This window comes from Synchiropus splendidus, chromosome 3 (genome assembly GCF_027744825.2).
Source record: "Synchiropus splendidus isolate RoL2022-P1 chromosome 3, RoL_Sspl_1.0, whole genome shotgun sequence".
Lineage (NCBI taxonomy): Eukaryota > Metazoa > Chordata > Actinopteri > Syngnathiformes > Callionymidae > Synchiropus > Synchiropus splendidus.
In genome coordinates, this window is record NC_071336.1 from 27,347,714 (window position 1) to 27,372,015 (window position 24,302).

The window sequence follows — 24,302 nt, forward strand, 5'->3', positions numbered from 1 at the left end:
TTCGAAATATAAAGTGTATTTTCTGCTGATTCGTGCCCCCGCTTCTCGCTCCAAATACACCCCCGACTCCACCCCGTGACCCTATTTAAACGTTTAACATGTTTCAAAAGAGTGATTATTTATATTTAGTGCACTTTATTTTGATTCAGAAATGTCAATAATGTCGCGTTGACTCATGAATGTAAGTTGTTGCTTTAATTTAATTTTAGTTATTTTTTTTATTTATTTTTTATTTTTGTAACATTTACCAATGATATAATTTTTAAAAAATTAATTGTCTGTTTTAAATGATGTAACAACAAAAATATCCCACTGTGGGTATTCTAATCTAATTATTATTGTTATTATTATCATTGTCAATGCAGAAATGTTTCTAAATAAGGTGAAGTGTGATTTAAAAAAAAACGAAAAATGAAATAATAATTGTAATGTTTAACTGATCTAAATTAACAGATTTTTTTTAAGTGTTTGGTTATGTAATATAATAAATTATAAACAAAAATAAGGAAAACATTTCAGATGGGAAAGTGAAAGCAATGGTAGGTTTTTGTAGATTTTTATATTTATTTCATTATTATTATTTGGTCTTTTTTGTCTTTTTTGTTTTTTTTAATGAAGATATGTTATATATATATTTTTTTTTTTTGGTAACAAATTAGTGAGTCTGTCATATCTTTTCTACATATATTTTATTTTCATAGCATCATCCATGAATAAACATTGCAATTTATTTAATTTTGTCTTATTTGTTGAGTTTTTTTTTGAGGTAGTTGCTCTCATTTTTAGTAGAACTACAGTATACAATTGAAATGTATATTTATTCATTTTATGTCAGGGTTTTCCCTCATTCTTTTTTTTTCTTAAAATTTACTTTTCAAAATGTAGTTTTTATTTATTTTACTATTTACATTTATTTATTTTATGACTATTGAGAATAGCACAATAGTGCTGCACGATTCTCAAAATAATAAAGCTTGTTTGCAATTTTAGATTGTCAATGACTTTTCCACTAGAAATAAAGAAACATCTCGCAAGTTAAAAAATGTGACTTCATAAAACACTAAAACGTCTTGACTTCATGTAAATCGACCCGAAAATCGATGCCTGCCCGTTGTTGCTTTTTAATTACTAAGTCGTACCGCCTGGTGACTTAAATTGGTTTATTAATTGATCGATTTATGCAGCTTAGTCAGCCATCTGGCAGTAATGGCCTAATTTATTTATCAACTCTTCAACAGCGAAAGAAACGTCGACAACATATCCGTGCTTCCATACAAAGAAACATCTTTTAATGAATAGACAAGTCCCATTTGCAAAAACATGTAGAAACACGGGGAGACACGTCGTATTTACACCTCCTCGCTGCTGCTGCTGCTGCCTCCTTCCTCAACCTTCGCTTTATCAAAATAAAAAGGTAACAAGAACCAAAAAGCCATTTCCGTTTTGTAAAATAAAAGCCTTCATATGACTGCGGTTTCTTTAAATTACACACTTTTGCCTCTTACAATAAATATGACTCATCAAACATTTATTGAAATGAACACACAAAGAAGAAAAACGACAAATTGAAAACAGTGACACATGAACAGTTGTGCGTGTCGGGGTTCGGTTTCCTCTGATCTAGTCCCAGTAGTGCAATTTCGGTAACTACCACAGTAGCTCCACAGAACTGAGACTCATTTTGGTGCTTTTTTTTTTTTCTAAGTATATTGTGCAAATTCAATTGAGAGCCAGTGATGACAATGACAAAGAAATGTTTGTTTTCAACAATCCGATCTGTACAACATCAATTTCACCAAGCGACAACATAAAACATCATCATTTGTACTTAAGTGTTTTTGCCTTTCATTTTAAGGTCAAAATGGAAACGGTGATTGTCTTTTTGTTTGGGGTTCCTATCGTAGCATGCATCAGAGGTCAAATGCTGTTGCCAAATATGTTTCCGAAATTCCACCTTTTATCCCAAAACTGTGATTTCCTGAAGTCCTGATCAGAGAGGGAGATATACCTCTCTCTTCGTTTACTGGAAGATGAAACACCATCCCTGCTTTTGTGAAGTCAAAACATTGACTCACTTTAATGAATGAAATGAAGATGAATGAGCGCCAATGAAATTTGTGTAGAATGTTCTGGTCAGCATTGCTGTGAGCTCTATGCCGATGATATCCACATGTATTTGCCAGAAAATCTTTTTGACATGGTTTGTAACAAAGGATTAAAAACTGCCTCTGAACATCTCATGTTAAATGTAACCATCTGATGTCCGCCCCTCCTTTTATGTGGATTTAGCCCTTCTTATTCTAAACTGTATGTAAACAGTGAACACATTTATTTTATGCTTTTAATTTTGAAAAATACAACAGAGAACAACCCAACTGGGTTGATCCAAAACTGAAAAGCATCTTCCAATGAATAATGAACTTTTTCATTTTTTTTTTTTTCCAATTTTTGTAATGTTCCATTCCCCTTTTGGTTAAGTGAAGCTATTGAGAGTTTTTTTTTTTTTTTCGATTGTCGTCTGCAAGTGCACCACTACACATTTGTACAGGAGGTAGTCGTGGAAGAAGCGGGGCGCGTGTTTAAGCCACAAAAAGGTTTCATTGTGAAGCGATGAGTCTCAATCCTGTGTGGTTGATCAGAAATGAAGAAGCTCTGTAACACGTGTGCGTCATCTCCTGTGTACAATATTTTGCAAAAGTCTTTTTTTTTTTTTTTTTTTTTTTTTTTAACAGCAAAAACCTTTGTTTCTCTTCCACAAAAGCAAGGTGTTCACAACACATTGAACGAAAACAAAAAGAGTGTTTCTAGACATCATTTATGTCACTAAATCCAAAAGTGCTTGGAACAACTACAAAAATAAATCATTGAAAACAAAAGTCGGACCATTAATTGGATCAAAACTATTATTTTTGATTGTCACGACACTAATACTAGAACCTGAGTTTGGCGACCCCTTATGTCGACCTCCTCGATGCCATCCGACCGTCTCTGTGTGATGCTGGTGCGTGTGTTTGAGAACACTGTTGCTGAACATTTAAATACACACAGATCCGTGTGTGTGTGTGTCTGTGTGTGTGTGTGTGTGTGTGTGTGTGTGTGTGTGTGTGTGTGTGTGTGTGTGTGTGTGTGTGTGTGTGTGTGTGTGTGTGTTGGTAGTGAGGGTGGCTGAAAACAAGTGGGGGGGTATTCACGGCATGTAAATGTAGGGTCCGGATTTGTGGTGTCCAGTGCTCATAACACACGGCATAACGTTCCTTTGACCCCCCATCATGGGCTGACTCACATCGTGACCCCCCTCAGACCAGGGGGGCGAGTCCATGGGCTCCCTCTTGATAGAATGAATGAGCCCATGACCTTTGAACTCATAAGTGCCGTGCTTGTTGTAGTCCTGGTGCATGTAGGCCTTGTGGTGCTCCTGCGGATACACGTGCGAGTCCATGAGGTTGACCGGCTGGTTGTTGCATAGAGAGTCAGTGTGCGAGAGTCTCTGGGGGCTGAACTGGTTGTTGTCGTCGTTGTTATTGTTGCCCAAGTCTTTGTCGCACTTGAGCAACCGCCCACTGTGATTCACCGCATAGTTCTGATAATTGTTGTACGGCGGGCTGATGCCGGCTTTCCCTCGCTGACATGGCGAGTACTGCAGGTCGTAGTAGTCGGTCTCGGATTTGAGCTGGAGGCCGCCACTCTGATCGTAGACTCCGTTAGCGTAGCGCCGCTCCATCGCTTCTGGGTCGCGGCAAGACCAGGGTCGTCCGTAGGGGTCGCAGCCGTTCTCCGAGTCCGAGTCGTGCTCCACCTTGATAGGCGGCATCTCCGGCATCAGGTGGCCTTCGTAGCATTCCCCGTAGCCATTCTCACTCTTCACCAAGTCCACGCAGTAGGCGTCGGGGTCTGAGGGGATCTGGAGGTTTCCGTAGAGCTTGGAGACGAACACCTCACCATTCCGGCCAGTGTGACAGCCGGGCGACAGACGGTAGGGTTTGCCGTACTGGCCGGCCTTGTTTAAACGGTTATTTGGGACGTAACCCACCCCCTGGCCTGACCTGAGGGGCCCAGAGTTGGGTCGCAGGGGCCAGCCACCACCCAAACCTGGACTGAGACCTTTATGAGGAACCATGGAGGACTTGCAATAGTTAAGCGGCTCCTCCTGGTTGTAGTAGCCCTCAGGGCGATACTTGAGGTTGTCTTTGGAGAAGGGGGTCCAGGGAGTGTGGTTTCCCCGCTGGGTGACTCCAGGAGTGGGGCACGAGAGGAGGAGAGGATCCCCAACATCCCCGCTGAAAGAGTGTCGACGCAGGTGTTCCCCACGCTCGCCGCTGCCGACACAAACAGAGGGAAATGTTAGTTTTGAAACGCCATCAACTTTCTGATTTTAGGTGAAAAACAGCCAAACCCAAATTACAACATCCATATGTTTCCCAAATGATGAATGAGTCAAAGCACAGACAAGGGGCTGGAGTTCATCTGAGTCCAGAAGAGAATCCCTCCAGTGGTGACTCATTTTTTCTCATCTGAGAATGTGACTAACACACTGAACACTGGCGACCGCTGTGAGGCTCAGAGATATCCTCTGGCTTCAGATTAACACAATTCTTATGGTGAAATTGTTATAATTCTGTTCAAATGTCTCCTTCACCTTTCATAAAATATGAACATTACACATGTGGAATTTCTTCCCTCAATAATCTCACTCTATTTTGAAACTTACTGTACAAAACAGTATTTGGTATTTTGTGTAATAGAATTTTTGTGTTTAATTTTACTCTGCAACATCATTATCTATTGGTGTATATTATAGCATCTATTGTGGCATATTTTCATTTAACATTTGCAATATTTTTTATTGTATTCCATCATTTGCTTTAAGTATTTAAAACTACATTATATAATTCTTTCCTTCTAGACAATGGACACCTTTTAGGCACCTTCTGATTTGAATGAACCTTTATACATATTTAAATGTGTGTGTGTGTGTGTGTGTGTGTGTTTTTTTTTTTTTTTGAGGGAGGGTGGGGGCTGAATCTTGAATTGTGATTTTTTTAAATTTTTTATTTTAGTACTAAAAAGGCGTGGACTGCTTCCCCAGGTCGGAGTCAAGTGGCTCAGTGTTTCTGGATGAACAGTAGAGGGAGTGATGGAGCTCTGGAGAGTCTCTGCTAAATATTGCAGAAGCACTCTGCAGAACAACTGCTGTCCTGCCAAGCGGCCTCGAAATAGTTTTTCTTTCTCCTTTAAATGTGGCATTTCTCAGTGACCATCAGAAGTCTGATCTTGGAGTCCACTGCCAGGATCATTTTGTTATAATCTCAGACAGATGTTGGATTATTTTCGTGTGAAACTGCCTGTTTTAAGTTACTGCTTTCATTTCAATTCTATTAAATAAAATTAAATAGTTCACTGATCTGTCTTGTCTTTGCAAAAATAACACTATTATTTATATATATTGCACTTGAAACAAATCTACAGTATATTTCCCCTGTTTCTCAATCTCTGTTCTGCTACTCCCTTGTTCATTTGATCAGTTAAGCAAAGTAAATGATTTGGTCACAGTAGAGAATAGGGACGGAACTGGATGAACAAGACACAGGAGGATGATCCACTTATCTGTAGGAAAAGTCCTGCTATGTCTTAGAACCGATGTTAAACACATAATATTCCCCATTTATACTGTACAAATATGTTGAATCTGCAACCTTTATGTCTATTATTATTTCACCCATCTCACTCACAAGGACCCAGAGAACCGACACGTTTCGACCGAGCTGTCCATCACTCACTTTGTTAACATTTGTGATAGTAGTGTGACTTTTTTTTTAACCAGCTTTTATCCTTTAACTGGGCGCGGGTAGTTGAGAAGAAAGGTTGAAGTGAAGATGGTGTCTTCGGATTAGAGCGTTGTGATATCTTACCCATGCTCCAGTGTTGAGATGATTCCTCCTCCTTTAGTCTTCCCCCTCATCAGCATGTTCTTCATCTTCATGTCAGTGATGGAGGGAAGCAGCAGAGGAACCGCGATGCAAAAGAGAGCCAGCTGCGGAGGCATCAGAGCACCGGAGGCCGACTTCTTCTTCTGGCCGTGCAGGAACTTCAGCCGGCCCTGGAACTGCATCGTCTGGACCGGAGAAGAGGAAGGAGGGAGCAAGTGAGCCATTATTATGGTGATGATTTTTGAAGAATATATAATGTTATCAAAGGGCTCCAAAATAATCTGATCTTGAATTTTGATTATTGATGCTAAATTTGCCGACTATTTTGTGAATTGAGCGTCTTCTAATCTTTCCTGTAAATCATATGCACCTTTTAAGAGCCAAGCCGCAACTGAACCGAGCTCCTGTGACTCACTTAAGATTTGAAAACATCAGCCTTATTTGTCCGAAGTGAAACTATTTTGCCCGGTGAGGACAGGAACTCTCCTCCATCACTCAGTACTTGGCTGCAGGTGCTTCCTCAACATGTGAGGAAATTGCCATCTAGAGTTTCTGCTGTGCGTCCAACGCCGGTGCAACCAGAGCGGACGGTGAACTCTGCTGACCCTGTTCAAAATGATCCAAAACCTTATTCCTGTTGTCATCAGAACTTTCCACGTGCGTGCACCAAACCCACTGGTGCGCACGTGTACACCCAGACCCGACAACACGACTATAAATAACTGCACATGCTCCAATTAAAAGGGATTTGAGTGGCTATATTCAAAGTCCTGGGTTTGCTTCCATGCATGCATTCTTAGCTTTCACTTGGGTTCACGATACCAACCAGGAATCCAGAGGTGCTGTCCAGGAGGCATCGGACTCTGGCAATGAAGCATCTGTTGAGGAAGGAGGAGAGTTCTGGAGGGATTCCTCCAGCCTCAGGAGAGTGGAAGAGGCTGCTGACGACAAAGTCCTCGCCTGATGGGTTGAGAACAAAGAGGGGTAAGTTTGGCTCTTTATTTTCTCTGCTCACTGAAGTTGCCCCACATGAGAAGACTAGACTGTGAAGATCTGAGAGTGACCCACCAGTCCCTGCAGAAATCTGGTTCTCCTGGTGAGCTGAGGTCCCCTGATGTGGTGGGGGACACATGGCCCAATGGAGCTGACGTCTGAACTCCTGCCGGTCATCGATGTGGATGTAGTCAAAGACGTTCTGGTGCATCACGTCAGTCTGTGGGGGACATTTATGGATGCGTTACAACAACTGACAAGCTGCATAACGTCTAACACGCATAAAGGAATTTGGGGCGAACTTCCCGCACTTCACACTGATACTGTAGATGTTGGTGGAAGTGGCAGATTTCTGGAGTACAGTAAAGGCAGCTGCAGGCCCACGGAAGGCAGCTGTATTAGTCAAACATCGCGTGACACCAGCTGCTGAACAGCAGTCCGGCCCAGCTTACCCACCCTGTCCACACACACACACTCGCAGTGATTCAGGCCCAGCTTTCTCTCGTCATGACTCCCTCTCCCTTTTCCAGCAATTGCTTTGCTTTCTGTCATTCCATGACAGATTCCTCACTAAAATGTTCAACCTTCTCCTCTTCCCTCACTCCCCCCTCCCTCGCTCTCTCCATAATTTCCACAGTGGTGGCACGCGAGGGCTTTTGATCGCCTGCCTCTGAAAACTCAATCTGTTCCCGGACTCTTGGGCCAGCCATTTCTTCTGTGGTTAGCTTTGCCAACAGCGCGGAGACGGACATATTCACTGACTATTGTTTACATTTATTGTGAAAGGAAACACATAAGAGCCAAAAGAAGAAAAAGAAATTGAGAGTAAGTGATATTTTCACTGGCCTTCAAAGGCTAAGTGGGCCAGTAACAAATGGGATCAAAAGCCAAGGATGCTTTCTTGTGGCGCTGGCTAACACGCCGCTAGAGTCTCTTCTTCTGAGGCATATTAGGGAAAATTGTCTTCCAGACCACAATTGTCGGGTTACGTGACAAGTTGTCGGCATTAGAGGCAACTTTGTGACTTCAAAGAAAATCTTCGATAGCTCCATGGGAAATGCAGTAGGAGTTTTGAAGTTACACCGTGATGCTAAAGACTCCAGACATGACCATGACAACATTATACAGATGTGCACCCGTGATTTCCACGTGATCCCATGTGTACATGTCAACTGATTTTCTGCTGTTATCTTATATTCCCATCGGTTAATTCAATAGTTATGCTTCTGGGATGTTTTGAGACGATTTCCACCATGTGTCTTTTATCACAGTTGTTCCTTTAAATTAACTTTTTTGCTGTTTTAAAACATGAGATCAAATGACATTTGGATACTTAGTTTTGGGCTTTGAAAATGGTACAAATCAAAAGAAGAACATGAAGAAAATATTTTTTATGACTGAGGTGAAAGTGTTCATCTGCTGAAAAATGGTGAATACTATAGTCTATATGTTATTTTTATATATTCTTTGTTTACAAATAAAATAAGAGAAAATAAATATACTTTTATTTCAATTATAATAAATTGTGTTTATATATTTCTATTTAAAATGGTTTCCATGGTGACACGTACTTCGGGTTTCGCGATCACCTCTCCACGAACTTGTGAATCAAAGTGAAGTTCCTTTTTCTGCCAAAATAAGCATCTACTTAGATTACAAACGTTTCACTCTGCTAATTCTCCAATGCTGTTTCCAAAGTACTGATACTTGTACTGAGGTGAGGATGAAGCATCAAGTTTTTATTTATTCATGAAGCACAAACTACAGTCGCACTTTCGAAGATTAGTCAGTCTTTCAACTTGCCCATGAGATTAAGGATTTCAAATTATTTCACCCCCAAATAACATGAGCATTTTAATCATTGTAAATGTAAATCATGTGGTGGTGGAACATTATCAAGATCAACTTTTAACTCAGTGACTGTACTGTAAGAGGCTTTGGACTATCCAGTTATGGATTTGGGGAAAGCATATGGTTCGTCCCCCCAGGAGTACTTGAGGGGGCGACTGCTGGAGTTTGGGATAAGAGGCTTTTGTTTTTAGGGGTTTGACCAGAAATTACATTTCTGCCAGCGTGAGAGTCAGGAACATTAAAGTATCCTTTGGAGGTGCAGCATTTGGTAGTTCACCTTTATGTGACCAAGAAGTTTTCCTGAGGATTGTGAGATCAATTGAGTAGAGAAATTGGGAAGTCAACGGGTGGATCAGTGGATAACACTGGGTTTTAAGTCTACAACCTTTCATCCTTTGTCCAACTTTGGTGGCACTGAGCACCAAGACGTACAAACCACACGCTGATACACACTCTTCAACTTTTTTTCAAAGCGCTTTGGTTTCATGTCAATTTCGTGGCACTGGCTTATTAGCCCAGTCTCCTTGTAAGCCAAGTGGGAGCACTGTAGCAGAAGAATCTATCCATCTGAGTGTCAGCGTGTGTGAGGAATCAGGCATGAGGGTAAAAGAGGGATTGTAACAGTGAAAAGCACTTTATTTGTGGTTTGGGAGGAGCAGGATGACTTCGGCATCGCAGGACAAGCAAGGCAATGTTGGTGTCATCTATAAATAATGACGGGCTGGGCACAGCCACCGGGGAGCAAGGGATCTAAACCAATGCTGTCTTATCACTGTCCGGGTGCGCTGACACACACACACACACTGGTGCGCCCAGCAGTGTATCTCAGGGTGAAACTGAGGTCTTCACCTCTCTGTGGCCTCGTGGAGGAGAGTCAGTGGGTTCATGCTGTAATCTAGAGGCAAAGACTTTATTCTTTATTTCACTTGGCTCATTATGGGTGGAATAAAACAGAGGAGGAAGTAAGTGAGACGAGAAGTGACTTAGTGAACACTGGCAAGGCAAACATCAGACCCCCGCTCACTATGAATATTTAACAGGTCAGAGCAAAATTGGGATACGTTTTAGGTGTACAATGAAATAATGCTGCATCTCATATGAAAGGGAAAGAAAGAAAAACTTGGTGTCAGAGGGCGCAGCAACTTCTAGAAAGTTCATAAGAAAGTAATTTTACTAGCAACAAGTCATGGAAAGGTACTTGCACTGAGCAAACAGCTAATCAGAAAATTAATATTATAATATATAATAATAATAATAATGTATTTAAGCTCTACTGCACTGCTACATCTGTCTGTATCTCTTTGATGTTTGGCTGCTCCCCATCCTCTTTTTCTGCACTTGTAAGTCCAGACTTCTTACAGCATTTCACTTATGTCATGCTGAATATGGTGTCAATAGTGCCAAGTCAACTTCATTCCTGTCAGTTCCTGTCCGTCACTGACACTTTCTAAGAATTTAAATACATTAAATACATTTTTTTTTAATCCTGGGAAAGCAGAAATGTGCATTTCAGGAATTCTGTCAGTTGATTCACAGGAGCAGTGTGTTCTGCTTTTGTAGTATTAGTTCTGCAAATTTCTTAAAATTAATTCGCTTAGATAAATTAATTCCGAAAACAAACATTGCAAACAACAAATAGGTGCAACAAATGGTCATACTGAACTTAAGAAGTGCAAATGCTGAAAATGCAAATTGTTTGTTTAGCTAGCTAAACATTCAATTACAATACAAGCGAAACCTAAAATGCAACACTCTTTCTGCGCAACTTAAGTGCTTGTAATATTTCATGACATAGTTTAATGCTTATAAAGACCTTCGATGTAGATGCAACTGATTTTACCGGAGCATCAGGGTATTCATGGAAGCGGTGACACGGTTTCACCTTTAACTGATGCTCAAAACATATACTAAAAAAAGAAGAGAATGAAATAAAGCAAAACCCACCTGATGGAATCCCAGATAATCCACAATGGTTGAAGAAGCGTAGAACACCATCCCGTCGCTGCTCACGACTAAGGCGAACCCTGTCAGAGACTATACACACAAACACAGAGAATCAGACATCAGGGCCGGAAGTTCAGCCACAATAATTGGATGTAGTTCCATTAAAAATAAATAAATAAATAAATAACCGTCAAGAATTTACAAGGTAAAAAACAGTCATCATTCCTAAATTTGTATTAATTGATTTAATAAAAATAATAAATACAAACAGTACTGAAACGGTAATAGAATCATGCGGATATACTGTATGTCTTTTGTGTTAATGTTTCAACTACCATTCAGTAGCTGCAGTTTCTGCAGCTTCGAGGGACAATTCAGTCACTTAAATTTGGCAGTGAGACTCCGTCAGCGAAGGTGTGAGGATGTGAACTCCTTTGTTTCCAACAGAACTCTTACGGAAATTAAATATTAAATGCTAGAATGGATGTTGAGGTGGCTGTTACATATCTAAGAAGACGGCAGTTGCTATACGATGATTCCTTCCACTGAAAGCTGCCAGACTCAACTCAGGCCAGATTTTTTTCCGAACTCAATACATCATTAATATTATTCATTCCACAATTTATACGACCAACAGCATATAGCCATTAAACTTGAGATGTAATAACTCGATTCGCGAAACGAATGACAGCTGGTCGTCTCGGAACGCAACCAGCCAAATAAAAAGTTGCTGATTTGTGATGTGAAATATGTCCTTTGATCTTTGAAGTGGGATGTAATGATGCAGGATGAAATGTTTAGCCACGTTTGTTTGATTGGAGAGCGACTTTGAATGGACGCTTGGCTCGGTCTCAACACATATGCTGGTGAAAAGGAATTAATTTGTGATGGACAGATGGAGGGAGACGTGTGTAGAAGAGGGAAAACAAAGTACAGGATGTGGAAGATGGGAAGGTGTGTGTGCATGTGTGTGTGTGTGCACAGCTGTGATAGCGTGACAACTGCAAGGCTACTTGACTTGCGTGACTGTTGCAGCCAGAGTCTGTCGCCTCTCTTTTACTGCGAGACTGCGCAGGTCTTCCCTGGTGTCTGTGTGTGCACGTGTGTGTGTGTGTGTATGTTTTACATGGTATATCCTTGTAGCTCAATCAGTCACTTTGCTCTCCCTCCTCTGCTTCCTCTTGTCTAATGGTGATCTGATTTCCTCATGCTGCAGTTCATTTCTGTTGTGTCATTGTCAATGATACGCGCCTGACGTGACCCGAGACCTCAGCGATGACATTGACGTCTTGTTTCTTCTCATTCTTCCGTTACATTTGTAAGCGTGAGCGTGGGCTGAGATGGGAGCGGGAGTTGTATTGTGGCTGGTTGAGAAGCAGATTTTGTTTGACAAGTTTAACTGGCGCATTTTCAAAACATGCTGGGGGAGTGTAAGCAGCGTCCCCACACACACACAGTGCTCGCCTTCATACACTCCAATGTGAATACGCACTTATACACACACATGTGCACATGTGCTGAAGGATTATTCAATACTGCTTCACCATCGTTTTTCAACATCTTTTCTGAATGAAATACTCAAATGCAAGTCTAGTTTTTCAAGTGGGAAATTAATACAAAGCCATCTATTCATGAATCTGTTGTCATGTTATCATATATAAGTATTAACCGTGTTATTGATGCACACAACACACGAGAGCCTCAACAACAAACATGGAAGAATCAAATCGATTGAGGCAAACCTCTATTTTTGAACCCAAATCAAACAAGAATTTCAGTTGAATGTATTTGCAGAAGTCCTTGCTGGTTCCACGTTTCAAACACTAAAACGTTACCGCGTTCTGCCAACTGTACCAGTGTCAATAAACCATTTTCTCGGCTACTAAAATTTTCTCGAGGCGGGGCCTCCAGGCATTTCCGCCATTCACGTTTATTTCCTTCTTTTAAAGTCAAAAATCTGTTGCAACTCAACATTAATGTCTGGGATATAATATAAACACAAAAATGTGAAAGAAATATCTAGAAGTTTGCTCACAGCCGCAGTTTTTTGACTGTATATGTAAAAGAAAAATAAACTTGACCGAAGTCATCAGTTGTCAGCAAAAATGGCTGGTCGCTCAGGCTTTCTGTTCCGAATATACCGTTCTTCATTTCTGGACATAAGCGCTTTTGTGGCAAATATAATGATTTAATCATCATCTACTGAAGAAAAATCTGAATAAAAAATCCAATTTAGTCTATATGCTAAGCTACGCTCCATGACATTAAGACATAACAGCAAAATGAGTCACAAGTGCGACGGAATTGCTTGGTTGTTCATGTTCCTCGACACTGAGAGTCAGATTTGACTGGTAGCCTTCACACATTTATCATCCTATTGAACATTTACTGTGTGCTCTTCTCTACTTCTATTTCTATTTTTTGACAAAATCAATTAATTAATATTATTCTCTATATTTTTTACATGATTTTCCCCATAGTTAATTCTGAAGATGTTTTATTTTTTTTGTCATAAATGATTTTTCCCTATTTCCCTACTTAATTTATAATATCAATATTAATTTTTAAGTTAGTTTACATTTATATTTAAACGTTTTAAGGTAATTTTTATCTAAGTGATGCAATACTCCATATTCTAAGCTACACTCCCTGCTGCCATGGATTTCTTTGATTTCAGTAAAGACTTAAATGCAGCATTCCATCAGCTGCTGTGTCTTGCTGTTTTCTCTCCCCTGCATTCTGAAGTCTTTATGTAATGGAAACAGGCACCTGCTGCTGGCCCACTCTGCCACATATCTGCGAGCGCGACGCCCCCGGCTCTCATAACTGCCCCTGGGAGACTAAAAGCTTTGACTTGAAAAACTTAAGAGGTGCTTTGCACGCAGAGAGCCCAAAAATAAAATATGTTTGCAGGATTTTGGGGACATAAAAACAAGCATAAGTGGTGCTGGGAAGTTGTTCTGGAGTCTCATTGTTTCTGGTTTTCTCTCTGGTTCCCTGCTGCTCTGGTTCTCGGTGTGAGATGAGAGCCGCAGCGGTGAGTTCATGACAACACAGAGAGCCACAGACACCAGAATGGAGACCGCAACATTCGTTCACACGTAACATATGATGTTGTTGAAAGATCAGACTTCATGAGAATGTTTGGGATGTTCCAGATCACATTAAATTTTGTCTACGTCCCATTCCTCTTTAGTGGTAAACACTCCAGGACTTTGCTGCCTCAGTGTAAATGAAAACTGAAAGAGCGTTTCTGGAAAAGCTTTTTTAATATTCCTGAATCACATTTTTATATTATAATATTTCTATAAGCAAGAATATTTTTCAACACCAATGCATGACCTTTTTGATCATTTTTGTAAGATATATAATGTTATTGCTATTGCTGCTATTAGCCTATTCACAATATATTTTTTTTTACTGAAGAAGAGGAGCATCACACTGCAAAATGTACACACTAAATATAATTTTTTTCCTCAGTTGATATTCAGTATAATTAGTTTTGGACTATACATTGTTTTTCAATTAAAAAAAAAAAAATCTTGGAGAGGAGCATCCTGTCTGGAGAAACTTTTACCGAGCAGCACTACTGTCAGACGTTGGCAGTATTTCTTTGGGACTCCCATAACTACACCAACTAATGCACAGTTTGTGCTGAAATCTGTCTGCAGGTTCAGTCACGCGAAGGTCGCTGCATCGCCATGGTCAATCTAGTCCATTGTTTCGAGGATTGTTGAGACAACCTAACGGCAGCATCAGCGGGTCGGCTGAGATCTGTGAAACTTGCTGGGCCGTAAGCAGCGTCATACTTTGCAGTATGGCTGGACCGCCATGAGGCTTTTGTTTGTGAAACTAGGAATTGATGTCTCGGCCTTTGACTCGGATGAAACCGTTCCAGGAATCTGCGGCATCAATGAGTTGCATGAACGAAGCAACGATATGGGTGTGTGTGAGCGTTCTTGCGTGTGTGTGTGTCTCTTCGTATATTTGAGCGAATAATTAATTTGCGGGTAAAATGTTCTGAAAGGTCAGGGGTCAACAGACAAAAGCCCCGATCTTTACATCAGATTCGATTACTGCTGACAGTCTCGCTGTGTTCTTCTCACTCTCTTCTGCTCACTTTGACGCACCAACACATGCATTGGGGACTCACACACACACACACACACACTCACACACACACACACGCACACACACACACACAAGCACGCACACACACACACACCTCACTGGGTGCCCTGGCCGCCAGCGTGTGTGAGTCCCCACCTCCTTCATCAGCTCCGACACTCTTGTCTCATCCATATGTCACGCAACACCACATCTCAGCAAAGGAGGTCGAAGCAAAAGGGCGGAGGGCACGCATGCACATATACCCCCCCACACCCTCTTTTTTCTTTTTGACTAATTCACACCGCCTCACTCACCCAGACACTGTCTGCCTCGCAGTATAGCACATATACACTGCTATATCAAGTGCGACAAGCTGGTGAGTAAACTGCAAAAATGTCTTAGACGTCAGGGTCGGCCTGGGAATGGAATCTAACAGTGTGTGTGGTGGTTGACTTGCACAAGTTGTTAACAACAAACAATCGTGAGGACTGAGAGAGACACCGTGCCCCAACAATCAATAGTGTCTTACCTCCAGCAGGAGGCCGCTCTCGTTGACTGAGTTGCCCACCGAGAGGCTGTCTTTCCTGGACTCAGGGTTGGACGCTGGAAGGTTGATGGTGTGCTTTCTGGACGGCTTGTCCTGGGTCGCTGTAGAAAAGAAAAATAAAATGAAATGAGATGTCATCACCGTGAGAAGCCTGCATATTGAGACAGGCATAACAGCAATATCAGTCACCAGTGTGACGTAATTGGTCTGTTGTTCATGTTCCGCGACACTGAGAGTCAAATTTGACTGGCAGCCTTCTCACAAATTTTGTGTGTGCTCTTCTCTAATCCTATCTCTCTTTTTATAAAATCAAACTATTAATAAGGATTAATTTTCTTCTCTATTTTTTAACATGCTTTTGCCCATAGTTCTAGAGATGTTTATTTTAATAATTTATAATATTACAATTTAATTTAGTTATAGTTCATCAGTTTTTAGTTTGTAGTTACTTTACATTTATATTTAAACTTTTAAAAGTAATTTCATATGAATGATCACCTTCATCCTTGCCTTCATTCTCACACATGCATATTTGCTTTCAGTGACCATATAGGGTCCAAAAAATTGCAAACAATGAACACATCCGTTTATTTATTGGGATGATCATATTTGGAAGTACATGTATGCATGCATGTAAATACTGCTGTATATTAACTGTGCTGCACTGCATAGAAACACAATGTCAAGTCATGACAATGAAATGTGCCGACCGAGTAAAAAATCTAGACTAGAGGTTCCGAACTAATAGTGTATGCCAGGGCTTAGACGACGTTTGAACGATTGTAGAAGTGCAAGAATGAGAATATTCCTTCCTAGATTCCAGTGGTGCACAGACACAAGATGATAAAAGCAGACCTGCACTCTTCACACATATGGTGTGCACATTAACTGTATCGAGCGCTGGGCTTTTACACCGAGCTAACTGTACTAATGCCAGGTATTAGTGTGTGGTGGGCCGATCTGACAAGACAAAACAGTGCAGGATTTCATGGCTTTACAGGGTTCTGCTCACACGATACATCCACATGGACATGCAAACCCAGTGCTATGGAAAAACCGTGCTGCTTCCTCTATTCATCTCACTGGGCGGCAGAGTGAAAGGCGTTTCCAATCCGAATCTATAAGTTCCAATGCTATAGTTTCCGTGAGGACTCGCTGAGGACGGCACTGTGTGAGGAGCATCTTGTTCTTTGAACAGCAATAAAACGCCATAAAAGAGGACAGTAATCTCTGGTATTCACGGGAGTTGATTCAAACAAGATGTGGGATTATTTGTGGTAATTGCTTTAACAGCTTCAAGCACCCACTGGCATGTCTTAACTTCTTCCTTGTTTGCTGTGCTTGAAGACGGGAATCCCATAATCAATGCAAAAGCGAAGAGTCGGTTTTTAATACCACATAGGGATTCTTCGTGCCGCGCCGGCGGCATCTGCTTTTCTGTGCCTTACATTAAAAGTGTGTACAAACATCATCAATAAGTCACAACGCTTCTCCTGCGACTTGACTTTCGGAGCAACGCTTCCGTCTCTCATGCCAATGTATATACATGCAATTAGCTTGTACGGCCGTGGCGTGCAGAAGTGTCACGTGTGCATCGGTGACGTTTGCGTTGCGTGTCGGAGGCATGTTCGCGTGTTGCTCTTGTGGGTGTGCTGTCAGGGGGCATGTGGCTCACTCCAAGAGATCAGCCCTTCGCTCCGTCACTCATTGTAGCAGGCACAGATTAGTCACGCACACACACCATAGCCTCATTATGGAAAATCTATCTAAGTATATGTTTGTGTCTTCTGATGCACCCCCACTGCTCTAAAGACCCCACCACCCCCCGATAACCCAATTCATACCTCCCCCTTTTAACCTTCCATCATCTTCTTCTGATGACCTCCCCCAACCACCCACCTCCTGCTCATCTCGCCACCCAGCCTTTGTTTCAGTTGGCACCGCCGGCCGTCGACAAGTACGTTGAGTGACAATTTAGGTCTTCGAAGTCATGGGTCAGTTGTCCGTCTGTATTTCCCGCACTGTATTTGGAAGCTATTTGCCGATTTTTGGGTGAACGTATTCTCACTGTTTAGAAAAGAGAGAGTTCCTACGGGGCGTTCATTCTTTCAAATGGTTCTGAGAGCGTTGCCATGACAATAAGTCTCCATTAAAAAAAGCAGGACTAACTAACTAACAGGACAGCAGGTCTCCTTCTGCCCAGCCAAACTCACGCTCATCGTTTCTCCCGTCCATTGTTCATGCCTATAGTTGACACTACTTGCTAACGCTCCTTCAACAGTTTTCACAAACAGGGTTTCCCGCTGCGCTGCATTCAAGGCAGCCTGGCTTGACTATGTTCTGCGTGGGGAAAAAAAAGGAGAAAAAAAAACAGCATCAGATGCTAACAAATCTTCTACACCTCTTTTGTTTGCTGACACAGGCCTACAACTATCTGGGAGCTCTGAGGCACACTCAGTTGTTCTCACACATGCGCAATTAAAAGACTGGTAATACAAGTTTTAGAACGACTAAAAACTGCCTCGAAGTCGCCAACAAACCTATAAAGATCACGCAGTTAATTTTCATACAGATGAAAGTGTAACAGCGCTTTTAAAAAGCAAATGAAAAACAAAAAAAGCAACAAAGATGGGATCTGAGTCATAAATGATTGCACACTTCAAGCACTGATAATAAATATTTAGAAAATTAAAATAGATTGTTTTTAACCATCTGCTACATAAAAGGATTAAAATAAAATGAAGAAAAATATTATTTAGCTCGGCGTTTGTCCTCACATTTGGGGCACAAATGTTCTGCCTTCACCAACGACGTTTCTTTTTTATGTCCGTAATTCTCATCAAAGCTATAATCTGTCCTTGTTATTTTAAGTTTCTGTGAGTAGTTTATATTTTTTTTAAAACAATATATATTAAAATAATATCCGCAATTATTCTAAACAGGCTTTCATTTTGAAATCCAGACCTGAACCTCCCGTCACAGGACCAGCTTCTTCCCCTCAGCCGTCAGACTGTTGAATTCGTGAACAGCCTTTGTTGTTTATTTTATTTTATTTTATTTTATTTTATTTTGTCAGCACTTTATTCCAAAACACAGTTGGTGGGCTCCCCACTCACCGTGGCAAGAAGATTCTGATTCTGAAACAAAGCAACAGCAGCTTGCATATGAACAGAAAGTGAAACTAACTGCACCCAGACTGAGACAGGAAACCAAACACAATAACACTATAAAAAGTTCCACTACTGCTCCTGAAAACGATAACAAGAGCAGACAATCAAGATCTATAAATCACTGGGCAGAATCACGCATGTTTGCAATAACTGTTTGTATAATATGCCATGGCCGCTTCTGCATCAACAAATGAATTGCACAACAGTTACTAACTGGCGGCTGAAGTACTTTGTCACCACGTGTGCTAAGTGCAAACTCATACAAACTGTCAAAAACACACGGGCACACTCCTTCCATCTCTGTCCACACAGTGGAAACCATTGCTGAGGGAAATTAAACTAATGAGCTTCTTTATTTTTCTCCTTCAACGCCTCATGTATTTTTGTTTTCTCTCTTACGGCAGCTTTTGGAGAGGATGCAGCGCCAGGAAAGACAAACACGTGGAATGATTAATTATCGGCGCTGGCACTTCCTCGGCTGACAATGTAGGCTTTATTCATTTCTCCTCTGGTTTTTGAGGTTTGCTTTCTTTGCCTCTATTTTCTCCCTCGCTGGAGCAAGAAGGAAAACAGTGCTGGTAATGGTGAGGCGTTTTGATGTGCTCCTTGCATGGACAGGGTAGTCGGTAGAAAGTGACAGGTACGCGGGATGTAGATGCTTCCAGAGGCTCTGTCTTTCCACTCGCACTATGAACACAAACAATTAGGACCTCCCGCCTGGAAATACTGCCGCCATTCAGCTCGCCAAACAAGCAGCGACTCAGAACAACTATGGGCTTCCTGCCATAACAAAACAGCCACACACTGTCTATCAGTATAATCATTTGATTTATGAACTTACTGTCAGACATGAGCATAAACAGCAGAGCAGCTTCTTAATTCAAAGATCAGCTAAAACTACATGAACAATCTTGTGTTTAACATCATGGATGTGCTATGGCTATTAATAACTTAACAACACTTCATATTTACGGATATGTTTACATTATATCTTCATGGCGAAAGACACAAACCAGTGTATTTATATGAAGCAAATTTAAGGAGGGTAAAAAGATTTCTATTGATCACGAACAGAGAGAAGGGAGGCTGTGTATTTCTGCATGTCTACAGTAGCATGCAGCAGTAGCGTGTCTCGAGGGTCTTATAGTGTCACTGGCATGCATTAGTTCTGGAACTAATGGTGTATTAACTCAAAAAAATGTCGGGCAAAATGATGGAAAAATGTAGGAATGAATATTTTAGCGCATCCATGTACATGAAAGAAGACTTGGCATGACATTATGTTGAGGAGGGTCGCATGACTCCAGGTTCGGAGCGATTAATGCCAGCGTCAGGGGGCTGACATGAGCTGAGTGGTCGGTAATAGTTCTTCGTCTCATGCTCGTCTTCTCGGCGATGTGCAGTCAGCAGCGGAGAAGTGTTCATACATGGCTGCTCAGAGACACAACACCAGCTGCTGTAGCGTGTTGACCTCGGCTCTCCAGCCTGGTGATACACTGGCCCACTTCTATGCTGACAGGTGAAATACTTCATCGTCCGCGAACACCCAAAAATGTCATGTTTAGGAAAATTTGAAGAAACTGCTGAGTTGTTTTGCTATGCAAAACAAAGACATTTTGCACCTTGTCGTAAATGTAAAGTTGCTTTCAAGTACATTACTCCTCTTAAAAGCTATTATTGCTTTCAATTTGTTGTATATATATATATATATATATATATATATATATATATATATATATATATATATATATATATATATAAAAATGATATTATTAATTTAATTTTGAATTGTCTAGAGCAAAAATTCAAATTATCTTTATCCTTTTTTTTTATTCTGAGTTATTACTCCTCTAACGGAAACAAAAACACCTTAATTTCCTCTGCTGGGTTATGAGTTAGGATGCTAGTTTCATCATTTTTATTTCTTTTTTTCCGCAATGCAGGCACAAATTATCATTTGACTTTATTTTTAACAATCAAAGTGGCAAGCAGTTTATTTTCTATTTATATATTGTTTTTATTTTGTATTTATTCATTAATTTGTTTTTAATAATTGCAGTTTACATTTCTGTTTGCATTTTTCTTTTTTTTTTCTTGTGTGTGTTTTTAATTCACAGTCTGAAATGTTTCATGTTTTTAACTCACCTCATATAATATAACTTATTTCACTTATTTTTTCACATTTTCAGCCATAACTTAAGTGAATTCTGATGTTTGTTTGGTTCATTACTTTTCAGTTTTCATTTTTCATTTTTTTAATGATTTAAATAACTGAAGAAGAAAAAAATGTACAGCCCCCCACTTGTTTTACTTTTAATTGAAATCTTAGTTTAGCACTGTAACTGCGAGGCGTCTTTCAGATGAAGTTTGTGAAGTGCATGCGGCCTGTGTTATCGCTCACATCTCAGCAGCAGGAGGTGCCATCATTTTGAGTGAGTCATAGGAGCAGTGGGCAGCCGGCCCTCCTTCTCCTCCCACAAGGCTTGCGTGAGTAGAGAAAATGGTGTATGTGTGTGCATATGTGTGTGTCGAGGTTTGGTTGGCCTACAGCCACCTCCTTTGCCTATTCCCGCCCCCTTCCCTCAACGCTCTTCTCTCTCGGTGCAGCACAGGAAATCCACAGCAGAGAGAAAGAGAGACAGAGAGAGGCAAAGAACGAGAGAGGAAGAGAGAGAGGAGGTGGATGATCAAGGGCTGGCTGTCACGCGAGCAAGCCGTCTGTCAATCTCCCCCCCTTCCTCCTGACAGGCCCTTGGCCGCCGGCCAAGGCCTTGCGTGCAAGCCGGCAAGCCACATTAGCCCATAAAGAATTTCATAATAGCAACAGCTGTTAAATATTGATGACTGCTGGCAAGCGCTCAATGGTGCTCCGCAAAAAGGTTAAGCCGGCGCTGTAATGGAAGCTAATACTTCATTATACCACAGATCAAATGTCCAGATCGCAAATATAACCCTTTACTGCGTTTGACTGTTTCCTTCTTTGTGCTGCGGAGAGACATTTGAGACTCAGGACAAACATGAAATCTTTCCTTTTTACATGAAAAGGGCAGATTAACTGAGTTAAAATCAAGAGATCCTAAATAAAGTTAATCTGTGTTCCAATCCACAGTGAAACCACGACCAGGTTGGAGGTGTTGAAGAAATTCCCAAGCCGGAGAGAATATGTCAGATGATAGAAAGAGAAAAAAAGTCAGCACGCAGAAGCAGCAACTCTGCTCCGTGTCTCTGGATGACTAAGATCTTCAGCTAATCTCTGAGAGGGACTGGATCCACTGTGTGGTGCCATGTCAGGTGAAGGTAGGAGACGCGCTCCTCACCTTTACTCAGCAAAGGCTTATTTATTATTGTTGTTATAAATAGTGACATGCTCTGACGTCGGCCTTTATTATTATTAGTATTATAAATGTGTGTATGGTGTCACTCAAACTGCATTCTTTGTCACAAACTAGAGTAAAGACTAAATCATTACTTGAATGAAAAAGAGAAGTGAAGCGTTGTAAACGTGTTGGCCAAGCTGCTAAGTCTTCAATCATCTTGACCACTGCGCTGGATTCAGATTTATAATCTCCCTGATATTGTTTTGGAGGTTTTATTTCCCCCTGTGAGATCTAAGATTACAATCTGAAAGGATCGACTGGAAGTATTTAGAGCAATTCCCTTTGTCGGCGCTCAAAACAACATCAACAAAAAGTACTTTTCTTGGAGGCTCAACAGGAATCACAAATATTCATCTTTCAGTGAGGATTACAGGGTAAGTGAGTGGAGGGGGGGGGGACTTGGCTGTGTGCCTGGACACAGAAGTTAGGACCAACTAAAGTCAGGATATTGTTTCCATTTCTCTGTTTAGCCTGCCACTTAGTTTGCAGTTTTGTGTGGAAGTCTCCAAAGAGCCTCAAGCAACACACACTTTTCAAGCAAGGTAGCTGCTACTGTTTAAGGTAGCGCATTAAAGTGGCGTCTCACACACACACACCCAGCAATAAATCTTCCTGTGATGATAATAGTCACGTCCTTCAATACAAAACCTGGCGCCTCATTCAAGCACACGTGAGCTTCGTCTTTACGCGCCACAACACTCCTGTGCAATATTCATATCAGAAAACTTCAACTGAAAGCAAGTGGTCAGGGGCCCGAGGAGAGAGCCTGCTGCTGCGATGTGCTCTGCTTTTCTCGCACACCGACAGCATTGAGGCATGTGTTGCGTGAGATGAGCCAGTTATGCAGGAAGGCTGTTTTATTTGACTATACCCAAATGAATGCAACAGTGTATTTCCAATGGAGGACAACAAGACGCTCCAGTTTTCCAACGTCGACCCCAGACCCCTCAAGCCATACAGAAAATCAGTTGACAAGCTCACCGCGCTCATAGTAAACTGTCGCAAGTCATGTTTGTCCCAGCGAAGGGGAAGTCGTATTGTTTATCAAAAGCCTGTTCTTTACCGGCTTTGACTTCAAACCCTAAATTTATCCCCAGCTTCCTCTCAAAGGATTGTTCAGATGAATCAACGCATGTTCTTTCACACGCTAGTTTAATTGAGATCATTTCCATGGAAACTTAGTCACTAATAATAACACTGGTTCTTTTAAGCCCTCCAGAGACATGAAACATGTGAGAGTTCCATCTCGACCCTGAGCGCCATAGTTCCTTTGCTGAAGTCATGACAACTATAGCCACAAATGAATAGAAAAGCTATTCATCTGTTTCAGTGGAAAAACCCGAGACTCGCTCTGGTTATGACTCGACTCGAACCCAGGTGTTTACCAAGTTTGTCAAAACTGGTTTAGCTGTTCATTTTTCAGCCCAGCTGCTAGCTCCAAGGATTCACATTCTTACTTTGCTGGTTTGTGTGAAGCCAGGGGCGTTGTTTAATTGTTTATAGTTCTGTTATCAGTTCCGTTTAGCATTTAGCGACCTCGCAAGAAATCCAGTGAGAACTCTGTTTGTATATTCATGAGACCCTCTGCAGCAAAACAGTTCATGTGGCATGAATCGCACTTGAAATTATTCATAAAAGCGGAACCAAAAATGAAGTTGTGATAGAATATTCTGCGCAAGTCTTCTTTTATTATTGTATACCTATGGTGCAGTGACTGAACCGGAATACGAAATGCCACTCATCTCTAGCTAACTGCTAGTGTTGCGGTGCATTATGGAATTTTTCATGATGCGTGTCTTCAGTTTCACGTCCTAGCTCTGGAATAACTTGAATACGAAATGATTCCCGAGGATTATTCTCAAGAATAAAATAAATCATGCTAAAGGTTTGTACTGTTCATTCTACTTAAATGATTCAGAGGGTCAGTTGACCGAACTTGATCTCACTAAATTCAGAGTTGAGCAAAGACGGTACAAACCAGGATAGGCTGAGTGAATCAAAAAGTCTTTTTTTTTTAACTTCAATGTGTAATAAGAAAAATATGAGGTTGAGGTTTTAATAATAAAAATAAAATAGCATTCTGCAGCCAGCCACAATGCAGAGCTGTTGTGTGGTTACATTCATGAGTTGGAAAATAATTGAAGCTGCTTGTTAAAAGATAATCTGTCATGTTTTGTAAACAAACAAAGACTCAAAAACAGATGTGAACGTGGCCCGCATTTGGAATCAAATCTTGCTCGTCTCTTAGTTCTTATTGTCAAACCAACATCTGCAGGCTGTGGCATCCTTTGGGTTGTTTTTTCTTTTTCTTTCAAAATTTAGGAATTTTTACAAGATAATAGAATGTTCTTTGTGGAATAATCCGTAATCCAAAGCAGAAACT

The 24,302-nt window shown here is 41.0% G+C and overlaps 1 protein-coding gene across 1 annotated transcript in view; it reads right to left on the reverse strand.

The window, feature by feature from the left end:
- Positions 1-1,101: 1,101 nt before the first annotated feature.
- LOC128755321 (uncharacterized) overlaps positions 1,102-24,302 on the reverse strand; it is a 65,962-nt gene continuing 42,761 nt past the window's right edge. Inside the window, exons 4-9 of the mRNA XM_053858598.1 lie at positions 15,355-15,473; positions 10,716-10,805; positions 6,996-7,140; positions 6,754-6,887; positions 5,910-6,112; positions 1,102-4,316 (exon numbers count right to left, since the gene is read on the reverse strand). Coding sequence (XP_053714573.1) covers positions 3,188-4,316; positions 5,910-6,112; positions 6,754-6,887; positions 6,996-7,140; positions 10,716-10,805; positions 15,355-15,473 — 1,820 coding nt within the window. The 3' untranslated portion in view covers positions 1,102-3,187. The remainder of the gene's footprint in view (positions 4,317-5,909; positions 6,113-6,753; positions 6,888-6,995; positions 7,141-10,715; positions 10,806-15,354; positions 15,474-24,302) is intronic.